The sequence below is a fragment of the Amyelois transitella genome, chromosome 23 (genome assembly GCF_032362555.1).
Source record: "Amyelois transitella isolate CPQ chromosome 23, ilAmyTran1.1, whole genome shotgun sequence".
NCBI classification, from domain to species: Eukaryota; Metazoa; Arthropoda; class Insecta; order Lepidoptera; family Pyralidae; genus Amyelois; species Amyelois transitella.
In genome coordinates this window covers 6931706-6943928 of record NC_083526.1, presented here as the reverse complement: position 1 = coordinate 6943928, position 12223 = coordinate 6931706, and the positions used below count along the sequence as shown (strand labels likewise).

Below are 12223 nucleotides of genomic sequence, written 5' to 3'. Positions count from 1 at the left end.
TGGTGAGAAACCATTGATATATATATATATAGTGACGTCTGTATCGCTCTATGATAGAAGAGGCCGCCGTGGAGGCGCTGCGGGACTTCAACCGCGCGCTCCGGGCGCTCGTGCTCAGCGCGCGGGCGCCCGACGCTCCGCTGCAGCCGCTCACCATGAGGCTGAATGGTGAGAAACCATTGATATATATATATATAGTGACGTCTGTATCGCTCTATGATAGAAGAGGCCGCCGTGGAGGCGCTGCGGGACTTCAACCGCGCGCTCCGGGCGCTCGTGCTCAGCGCGCGGGCGCCCGACGCCCCGCTGCAGCCGCTCACCATGAGGCTGAATGGTGAGAAACCAATGATATATATATGTATATATATATATATATATATATATAGTAACGTAATTAAGGACGTCCTGGTAAAGGGTCAGGTCAAAGTACCTGAAACCGCCGAGCTTGCATGAAGAGAGTTATGAATGTGGATGAAGGGAAAGAAGTATGCAGAGATCGTGGCAAGTGGAAAGAGGTAGTCTCTGCCTACCCCTCCGGGAATGAGGCGTGATTTTATTTATGTATGCATGTTGTAACGTGTTTATCGCTTGCGAGCTAGACAGAACGAACAATCTAGTCATTATAGTAAACTCTTGCGATTTGAACTAAGATTACTAACGAAAAATCACGTTCATTCACTCACTCCTTCATCAGTAATTTAGTCGTTTGTTCACTCATTAAAAAAACATAGTGATTCTCGCTACATTCGTTACAGAGCTTCAATGATGACATCAAATAGTCATGGAGTAATAGTCCATAACAATTTGATGTCATGATGATGATGATGATAGGTATGTATGTATTACACAAACACTGTTTGTCCCCAGGAATCCTCGACCCCGCTGTGCAGGGCGGGCTGGCCAACTACGAGAAGGCATTCCTGACTCCCGCATACGCCGAGAGACACCCAGACCACGGGCCGCTGCTGGACACGCTGAGAGACCTCATCGTCGATCAGATCCCCTTGCTCAAGTCTGGTGAGTAGTGTAGATGGCGCCACAATCCATATCTACTGATAATTCATTGTTAACAGAAGTTGCGCTCGCGTGAAACGAGAAATCCCGCTAACTTCAGTTCCCGCCGGAATTTCTTAAAATCCTCTCTTAGCGCACTTCTAAACCATTAGGAACCCATTTACAAAATTTCCAGACCATGACCCTAAGTCATTGGTACATGCCCGTAGTAGGATTCAAATCCTGTTTCTCCACGCGCATTACTAATACATTTTAGCCGGGCAATTTAACAATTCGACCGCCGCCGCTTTTGGACCCTTTAGAAAGACTAGGAGTCTGACATACAGACACGTGACACTATGCGTCGTGTAGATGGCGCCACAGTCCTCATTTATATTCAACTAACTACGAGAAGGCATTCCTGACTCCCGCATACGCTGAAAGACACTGCTGGACACGCTGAGAGACCTCGTCCTCGATCAGATCATCCCCTTGCTCAAGTCTGGTGAGTCGTGAAGATGGCGCCACAATCCACATTTATAAACAAGTACGTGCAAGAGTTCAATAACAACGAAGAAGAAATGTATAAAGCCTCAATCATCCTGGACCAGGTTGCAAATCTTCTTTTAAGAAGATAAGATAATAACTTAAGGCTATGACAGTGATCATGATAGAATTGAGATTCAAATAGTGACAGGTTGCTAGCCCATCACCTCAAAGAATCCCAAGTTTATAAGCATATCCCTTAGTCGCCTTTAACGACATCCACGGGAACAAGATGGAGTGGTTCTATTCTTTTTTTTATCGGTGCCGGGAACCGCACGGCACGGAAAGTTTACAAAAGAAAAATTATATCTTAACGCCTTAATTGAAATATCTCATGACATATGTTTTTCTTCGTAGGTTTGGACGTCCACGGCGCAAGAGCATCGTCGGAGTTGCAGAAACTGCACGAGCATATGGTGCACTGTTTCAAGAAGATGAAGCAACACGTGCAACAAAGATACGGATTGAAGGTAATTCATTCATTCATTCATACCCTGAAGAGTAACCAAACGTTCGCTCAGTTAAAATTAAAAGCTTTAATTCATTATTATGGTACATTTAAATATCAATTAATAATACATACATATAATCACGTCTATATCCCATGCGGGGTAGAGAGAGCCAACAGTCTTCAAAAGACTGATAGGCCTCGTTCAGCTGTTTGGCTTTATGATGGAATTAATAATTGTTATATATAAAGGCTCGTCAGAAGTTTCTCGTGTTTGTTTCATATTTTTCTTTTTTTATAAAAGAAATTACGAACTACCGTTAATTATTAATCACAAGTTAAATTACCTAAGGATTGGGTGAATAATGAAAGATCAAGACGTTCCACCGTACACGTGGGGCGCGTGCGCAACGTTATTATAACGTTAACGCTAAATATAGATCAATAATAAATAAATGTCCTCCCCCCTGCAGTCGCTGGAGGTGGAGGACCCCCCGGAGGTGCAGCTGCGCACGCGCACGCCGGCGCGCGGCGCCGCCTCCGACCCCGCCGCGCACCGCGTCTCCGACGTCTCCGCCGGGAACGAGTCAGTGTACATACAGACCCATAGTCACGGCTATATCTCTTGCGGGGTGGATAGAGACAACAGTCTTGAAAAGGCTGAATAGCCACGTGTATGGTTTAACGATGGAATTAATATTCAAATAGTGACAGGTTGATAGCCAATCGCCTAAAAGAAGAATCATAAGTTTATAAGCCTATCCCTTGGTCGTCCTTTAAGACATCCAGGGAAAAAGATGGAGTGGTACTATTCTTTTTCCATTGGTGCCGGGAATGACAAATTTTTTGTGTCTTTTCGTGGTTATAAAATTTTTCTAATTTCAAAACGTCACTAGATAGTTCAGTTCATCTGATTTCTCCCAAAAACAAAACTATATTTAAATTTTAAAGTGAAAGCTAAGCAAACATAATTGGTGCCGCCAAAAATTTCCAAATTATTCAAATTAAAACTATGTTTTCAGCACGTCGAGAACAAAATTCTTCAGTGCCATAAATCCACTAGTCAGGTAAGCGAAATTCAATTAAATTTACACTAGAAAAGTCAGAATTTAAATCATTCTTTAGGTTAATTGTTATATAGTAGTGTACGTATGGTTATGTTCAGTAATTAAGGGTTGCAATGTTCAAGAGAAACTAGGAGTGCGGTTCACGAAAGTTCGGGTTTATTCAATTTACACAGATTATACGGATGTATGGTACAACTCACAATATTACGTAAAATATATAACGCTAAACTAATTTAAAATCTATGCAATGTGCCTGCCCATATCTCAAGACGCACGGGGAACGACTGGCGCTACTGCCCGCACGTCGTCGGTAGGTTTGCAGCGTCAGCTTAAAGTCCCTACAGTAGTAACATCTTTACTCTCATGACTATATCCGTATTATGTACATTAGTTTGAATACTAACCGATGCTCTTAAGGTGAGGGGAGACATTGGGGGAACCTTCATATTCAGGCAACTGGATGTGTAACCATGATCAATCCAATACGGGTTAGGTTCCCCTGCATAGGTCGCGGAGCTCAGATGGGAGTCGCTTCGTGTAACTGACTCACCCAATCCAGGATCCATGGTCAAAGGCATACCCCGGGCTCCTCTCCAGAGTGGTGAGGATGCAACCGGGACTAAAGCCAGGGGGAAGAAAATGTAACATCTCAATTCAAAATTCACACTGAAAAACGTATTCTGAAAATTAATGTATTAATCTTGTATAATTCAATCTCTATCTTAAGTTCTGTCTCTCATGTACTAAACGTTCTTTAAAAATTTAATTATAAATTTATTTATTTAATAATAATTTTGTCCGGCAGCAGAAATAGCAGTAGCGGTGTTGCAAGCTATTTCGGCACACTGCAGAGCACGCCGCGGAAAAGAGACAAAAGACGAGGGAGAAAGGTGAGGAAGACTGTTCTTAGTGTTTAAATAACCAACTTAACAACTAAGTATATAAATGTGATATAACCGTTAGATAAGAACCTAACAAGTACATCTACATATAATCACGTCTATATTCCTTGCAGGGTAGACAGAGCGAACAGTCTTAAAAGATTGTTAGGCTTAATGATAGCGTTGAGATTCAAATAGTGACAGGTTGATAGCCCATCTATACTTATGTTATAAAGCTTAAGAGTTTGTTTTTTTGAACGCGCTAATCTGAGGAACTACTGTTTAGAATTGACAAATTCTTTTTGTGTTGAATAGATCATTTATAGAGGAAGGCTTAAGGCTATATAACATCACGCTGCAACTATAAGGAAGGCGAAGAAATAATGGAAAATGTGAAAAAAAAACGGGGGAAATTATTCATCCTTTTGGACTTCAATGATGCCCTAAATAACTATTCCACGCGGACTAAGTCGCGGACACAGCTAGTCGTATATAAACTGTAACGAAGTTATGTTATAAAGAGACCACTTATTAATTAGTTTCCTCTTTCGTACGAAATACGTATTTTAACATCAAAATTAATTCATGCCGTGTGGTTCCCGGCACCAATACAAAAAAGAATAGGACCACTCCATCTCTTTCCCATGGATGTCGTAAAAGGCGACTAAGGGATAGGCTTATAAACTTGGGATTCTTCTTTTAGGCGACGGGCTAGCAACCTGTCACTATTTGAATCTCAATTCAATCATTAAGCCAAATAGCTGAACGTGGCCATTTAGTCTTCAAGACTGTTGGCTCTGTCTTCCCCGCATGGGATATAGACGTGACCATATGTATGTATGTATGTAAATTGATTTTGATGTTAAAATACGTATACGTTCATCATGAATGTGGATGTAGCGAAGGAATGCATACTTCCTTCGAGATCGTGGCAAGTGGAAAGAGGTAATCTCTGCCTACCCCTCTGGGAAAGAGGCGTGATTTTATGTATGTATGTATGTAAATAAAATAAATTATTGTATATATCCAAATTAAATTATTTTAGAATTGTATTAGTAATTTATTGCATGGTTAATTTAGTAAAATGAAATGATAATAATTGGAGTGTAATAAATTTTATACTTTGTATTTAGAATTATTTGGAATGTAAGAGCGGAGTTCTCCTGGCACAAGCATATTTTTGCTTAAAAGGAGGCTCCAGTAACTAGCACTATTATTGTAATCTCTAGATACTGGATAAACAATTTTTTTTTTTTTTTTATTTTAACTTCATTATCTTTCTTAGAGTGAAATAGGCACCCCGGCCAGTGGCAGTCAGTGGTACACGTCTCACTCGACTCCCAACGGCGCGGTGACGTCATCGTTCAGCTACACTAGCGCCACGCCGCCGGAAACTCCCGCCTCCGCATCTCCGCTCAGGGAACTCAGACAAGAGGTAAGTTTGTATGTGTTTCTTACAAAATCCTTATATTATAGTGTATTTGTATTATAAAAGTGGATTATAAATAGTTTATTATAAATTGGCGATAAACATATTACAAGTACAAAATAACATTAGTGCACTTGTTCCCGCTGCGGCGTACATTTACAATTTCAACTTGAAATCAAGTTAACATAACTGAACGGGCCGAGGTTCTGCTAGGTCCTGTCTGAATTAAAACTGTTCAAGGTGCGTCTTATCGTCGTCTCATCTTAGTTTCGATTGTTCTTTTTTTATTAGTCCGTCAGTCAGTTTTGGTCATCTAAAAATTTCAAGTCAAAGAGTCTGTTTGTCCATGGAGGCTGAACGGCAGCTACAATAACCTAACTTATGTGTCGTGAGGTTCGCGGTCTATATCTACCCCAGGGATTTCGTAAAAGGCTACTAAGGGAAAGGCTAATAAACTTGGGACTCTTCTTGTAGGCGACGGGCTAGCAACCTGTCGTTATTTGAATCTCAATTCGATCATTAAGAGATACAACTGATCGTGGCCTTTCAATGCTGTCAAGACTGTTGGCTCTGCCTACCCCGCAAGGGATATAAACGTGATTATCCGTATACATGTACCTATGTAATTTACTACTGCTTTAGTCAGGGCGGTTAAGTATTTACAATGAGAAACACAAGTTTGTATGTCTAAAAGTAAATTATAATCTGTGCTTTCATCAAGGACCTTTAATAAAGATCTTTAGCTCGTGGTCCATTTCATGCAGATAATTGTATCGAATTCAGGCTTCTTCAAAATTTATTTATTTATTTATTTCAGAAGCTTAAATCTATCTTTACAGTTAGCACCAATGCGATAGAGAAGCAATACATTTTAGTTATTATTATTATTGTAGCATACAATATATAACACTGTTGTTATGAATTCGCTCAGAGAACATGCAAACAGGTCAATATTTTCGAAAATCCGATTGACATTACGAATCGCGCGCGCGAGCGGGGAAATTGCAAGTGTCATTATTATATTTGAGCTTAATAAAGTCAAATAATTTGCAGCTGGTCCCTGAGAGGACACCAAGAGTTGAAGCTGAGAGGGAAAGGAGGTTGTCTCAGCGGGCGAGTTTGCTAGCGTCCCAACCACCATCTAACAGGGATTCTATGGGTAAGTTAACTTTACTGAACGAGATTAAATTTTGGTTTCAAGAATTTACTCTCATAAAAGAATACATTACATCCACTTACATGAGAACAGAATTAACAAATATAGTTAAACTAAACTAGGATGCAGTCACCGTACACTTTAGACATGGGGCAAAGGCAAATTAAATAAAATTAAAAAACAACAGGTCGGAGTGGGCAGACCTAGACGAACGTATCTTGATCAAATTAAGGACGTCCTGGTAAAGGGTCAGGTCAAAAGTACCCGAAACCGCCGAGCTTGCATGAAGAGAGTTATGAATGTTGATGAAGCGAAGGAAGTATGCGGAGATCGTGGCAAGTGGAAAGAGGTAGTCTCTGCCTACCCCTCCGGGAAAAAGGCGTGATATTATGTATGTATGTAAAAACAAAAATATTCAAAGATTTATCGCGATTGGGCTTCTCTTACAGTAAACTATCCAATAATAGAAAGGTTGTAATAATACATTTTTGTTTGTTGAGGGGGTTATGATTTTCGAAGAAAAGTCATCACACCATGAATGAGTCATTGAACGAAGAGATTAGCGACCAAACATTATTTTCCAGTACGCCGTTTTTTAAATTGATTTTTTAAACTTAGATTCAAGAATAATTAGTTTTTAACTAACTCCTTTCGTCTTTCATAATTCAGACATTCATATATGTAGTGAACTTGATTACTAGCCCATTCAGTCAAAGCCTTACTTAATATCAGAACATGCAGCAAAACAAACGAAAATCTTGTTTTATTTGTAAATACCTTATTAATATACCTAATAGAATAAAAAAGTATGTCAAAATGTATCCTGTACAATTGCGGACATTTTTTTTTTGAAGCCCTTGTGTATCTATATATTATTTGAATTTCATACCAGGCACAACAGATTCCAACCAAGACGACGAGGAGCCTCCCCCACTCCCCGAGAAACTCTCCCATAGGAGCATGGACCTTGATGGGGACAATAATAACAACGGTGATATAACGCCTTTGCCGGCGAGAAACAACTACGATATGGTATTCCCGCCTACTAGAGGCTCTTTTCTGTATAACTCTTTAGCGACGAGACGACAGAACGTCATACCAAGCGAGAAACCGCCGACGCCGCCGCCTAAGAAGAAGAATTTGCAGAATAATAATGTTTGATTAACAGTTTTTAGATTTTTTGGCCAAAGTGACATTAGTAATATAACTATAGTAACTTCAAAAGGCTGAAGCGGTTTGTTTGAAAGATTTTCGTGTATATTTCGTGCCTTATGTGTTTATACGGAAGACCAATTTTGCAATGGTCGCCTAAGAGGAAGGTCTAAATAAAATATGGAATCGTTTTTTTTTTTTAAGTTGTCATGAAGTGAATATTGAAGTCATGATCCAAGGTGTTAGGTTTCCCAGGTAAACGAAGGTCAAAAAAGGGGGAGGTTGCTACGTGTATGACTCCCTCTTCCTTCTGGCTTTAGTCCCGATTGCATCCTCACCTCTCTGGAGAGAGGGTATGCCTTTGACAATGGATCCTGGATTGGGTGAGACTATTTTCGAAGCTACGTACATTAGTTTGATTACCAACCGATGTTCTTACGGTGAGGGTAAATATCGTGAGTTAACCTGCACATTCAGGTAACTGCATGTGTAACCATGGATCCAATATGGGTTTGGTTAACCTGCAAAGGTTGCGGAGGTCAGACGGGAGTCGCTTCGTGTAAAAACCCAACTCGCCCAATCTAGGATCTGTGGTTAAAGTTCATGATCAGCAGATCAACGTTCGTACGCACTCAAGTCATAAATAAAAGTGAAGTGTAAGCCATATTTAAACCCACCATAATATTAGTACTTACAAGTTACCAATGATTAAATGATTCATATGTTAAGTTTGATAATGTACCTTAACATTTTTGTCACTTACTAATATAGAAAAATGATATTCACCATTACGCAAATATGAGTCTTGTGTCTCTAGAAATTAAGAGTAATTTTGTATATTTATGCACCATATATTGTCTTCTGTTCAGAAATTAATTGCCAAATATCAAATGTAGCACTAGACCCAGCGATGTGCTGTAAAATGTCAGCTAATCCCTCAGTCAGTGTACGCGTTTTTATGTTTGTGTTGATTTATTTTATTCCATACCATAGTTTAGATACAAAATAGTATGGTATTGAATAAAATACTGAGTCGTTTGTATCTTAAGTGAGTTTTGAAAATGTTTTAATGGTTTAGCATTTATAAATAAATAATATAGGGGCACCAATAGAAAAAAGAATAGGACTACTCCAGCCCTTTGCCATGGATGTCGTAAAAAGCGACTAAGACGATATAAACTTGGGATTCTTCTTTGAGGCGATGGGATAGCAACAATAGCAGCCAAACAGTTGGAACCGTCTACCAATATGTTTGTATGTATGTATTAAGCATACATTGATCATGTTACCGTAGTATTTTTTTGCATTATTTATTTCCTTAGAACAAAGTTACATATAAAATATTATTACCGTGTTGCGGGATAGACAGAGCCAACAGTCTTGAAAAGACTAAATGGCCACTTTCAGTTGTATGGCTTAGTGATGAAATTGAGTTTCAAAAAGTGAAAGGTTGCTAGCCCATCGCCTGATAGAAATACCCCAAATTTATTAGCCATTCCTTTAGTCATCCTCTTACGAAAAGAACAAAGTTGATAACAAATATTTATTATTCAGGCGTTATTAAAAATATGGATTAGACTTTAAAAAAAATTATGTTCTTATGCTACACATGACGTAAAACTTTACTATAAAAAAAGAAGATGTATAAACTTTTAGTAAACAGAAATTACAATTTAATTTTATTGAAATATACTTTTAAAATTCTATGCTTATTAGACTTGATATCTTTATACGAGTTACGTCTGAACAAGAAACAAATATAATGTTTTAGACAAAAGAAATGATATTACAATGTAACAAGTGTGATTACAAATAGCTGTAAGTATAGATTGTATATAATTAATTATTCATAGATTGTTTTCCAGTATTTTTAAATATTTACGCATAGAATATGCGGTCGCGTGACTGATATTAAAAAAAATCTAGTATTTAAATTTTACATACTAAGTTTGACTTTCGTTTAGCAAAACAAAATCATGTTTTCAATAGATGTAGGTATATAATAAATAAATATATACAGGACAAATTACACTGATCAAGTTAGCCTCGAAGTAAGTTCGAGACTTGTGTTACGAGATACTAACTCAACGATACTATATTTTATAATAAATACTTATATAGATAAACATACAAGTCCCAGGCCAATCAGAAAAAGTTCATATACATATGCAAGGAATAAATTAATATCAATAAACATGTTTCGCCGCCAGCGATCGTAAAGAACCAGTCTTATGTGACCTAGGTCAATATGATGCGTTATAAAGTTTGACGACCTACAAGAGTGCCCGAAACCGCCGAGCTTGCATGTAGAGAGTTATGAATGTGGATGAAGCGAAGGAAGTATGCAGCGATCGTCGCAAGTGGAAAGATCTAGTCTGTGCCTACCTCTCCGGGAAAAAGGCGTGATTTTATGTAGGTATATATGTTTGACCTACAAATTTTTTGTGTAATAGATAAGAAATCATGGTAAAAATTATTCTTTTCCAAGAAGAACATGTGCTATATGATTCGGACCGGTTTAAAGATAATATGAAATTAAATTGCATTGAGATAAATCATTTTGTGAGTTCATCAGTTCTTTCAAATTATTGTTTATATAATACATGCAGTTGTTTTTGAGAAAAGCCTCTGTTACTCTTTTTTTAAAGTCTGTATCTTATATCGTTAAAATAGGTCCAGTGGTTTTTGTACTTTATCGCAACAAACATACAATTAATTTTTGGTAAATGTAGTAACTCTTAATACATTTCTTGAACTTATTTAGGCTAACTTGAACCTGTTATTTGTCTTGTATATATTTATTTATTATTACATTGTTTGTAAACCCAGACGACCTTACTAAGGTCACGTGGAAACGACCACCAAAAAACCAGTCAAAATAAAAGAGGCCAATGACCTATGATGGTCTTAAAAAATTTACTTTTTGTGACCAGCGTAATGACGGAAAGTTAAAAAGGTTAGTATTATAACAAAGAAACTTAATTTGTTTGACCATAGATTTCGGAAGAAAATTAGACTATAGAAGTGGTAAATGACTTCGCAACCAATTATTTAACGGTATAATAATGTATTTCAATTCTGACATAATTTGACACCGTACAACGGCGCTGAGAACTGTAAAAGACACATCATGTTAGGTCTATAGTTCTATTTTATTTCGATTTTAATGATTTTTAATTCAATTGTGTCGTAGAAAAAGTCTTTATTTTATGAGTTACAATTTGTTTTAAATCTTATCAAACGGCCGTAAGGATGAATTTTATATGACAACATTTATTTATGAGAACTTAGACTTGTCACAATATTGGTTGTTGTTACTTGATAAATATTTAGGTTTTAAAAGTAACAGTCGTTGATAAAAAAAAATTCACCTTGTCGGAGAAACGGTTATAAGAACAAATTACATATTCAATGAGTGGTTGAAACAATTATACGTTGAAAGTAAGAAGTGCTTTATTTTAAATAGTCATTTATTTTCAGCAATATTTTAGTTAAATTATGAAAGATTCATTACCAATAGATTATGATTACTCACACAGACAAGGAAAATAATGAACAATACTATAATACAGTGTAAATAACGCGATATTTTACGTAATTCCTAAAAAAAGCCCGTCTTATAAACCATTAGTGTCTTGACATAAATACCTACTATAGTTTTTGACACATATAAATATAAGATGCGATTAGTATCTTAATGTTTTACAAAATGTTTAATATACTCGATATCTTAATCTAAGCGAGAGGTAAATATTTATTATATTAAAATAATTTTAGATTTACGTTAGTAGTAAATATTATAAAGTTGTTGATTTTTTAATTCGCGGGACGATCTTTTGTTTGGCCATTACGAGAATTAGAACAAATTACATTCCGCGAGAACGAGGCTTCCAAATATATATATATTTATATATATAAAACAAATCTATGGACATTTTAATAGTCTTAATTTGAAAAATAGGTTTAACGAGGCTTCCAAATATATAAACATATAAAAACAAAATTTATGGACTTTTTAATAGCTTTACTTTGAAAAATATCTAGCAATATGCAAACACTAGCCAAGTTTTCTGATAAATTTTACTTATTGAGTCCAATCAACTTTTCAAACTATCTGAAGCCAATTAGTGAAAATATTTTATAATCCCTTTACAAATTGACAGATCAGCTTGTACTATGTGTGTGGAAAAAAAAAATATTGTCAAATTCTAAAGTGACAGTAATTTTTATCGGAATATTTGTGTTCCACGTACATTCGACTGCAGAGATACTCGACTTGTTTTGGTGTAATGAATAGTGGGTCTGTATCTCTGACGTTGACTGTACTGTACTGTTATTTTGAAAATTTTGTGTTTGTGTTTAAAACATCATTTCGTATATAAATAAAAAAATTAAGAAATTAAATTCGTCCCGCACGTGGCCATAAGCGCACCAAATAAATTGTTGATATGTATATTGTATAAATAGTTATTGTTTTATTTTTAATTTCACTTTACAAGATATGTACTCATGTTGTAAGTAATCTTTACAATAAATAGACTTTTTATAGTA

The 12223-nt window shown here is 36.7% G+C and overlaps 1 protein-coding gene across 1 annotated transcript in view; it reads left to right on the top strand.

Moving 5' to 3' along the window:
- LOC106129286 (dedicator of cytokinesis protein 1) overlaps nucleotides 1-12223 on the top strand; it is a 60947-nt gene extending 48724 nt beyond the window's left edge. Inside the window, exons 32-39 of the mRNA XM_060950917.1 lie at nucleotides 868-1017; nucleotides 1897-2009; nucleotides 2461-2573; nucleotides 3010-3054; nucleotides 3860-3944; nucleotides 5221-5370; nucleotides 6418-6523; nucleotides 7413-12223. Coding sequence (XP_060806900.1) covers nucleotides 868-1017; nucleotides 1897-2009; nucleotides 2461-2573; nucleotides 3010-3054; nucleotides 3860-3944; nucleotides 5221-5370; nucleotides 6418-6523; nucleotides 7413-7681 — 1031 coding nt within the window. The 3' untranslated portion in view covers nucleotides 7682-12223. The remainder of the gene's footprint in view (nucleotides 1-867; nucleotides 1018-1896; nucleotides 2010-2460; nucleotides 2574-3009; nucleotides 3055-3859; nucleotides 3945-5220; nucleotides 5371-6417; nucleotides 6524-7412) is intronic.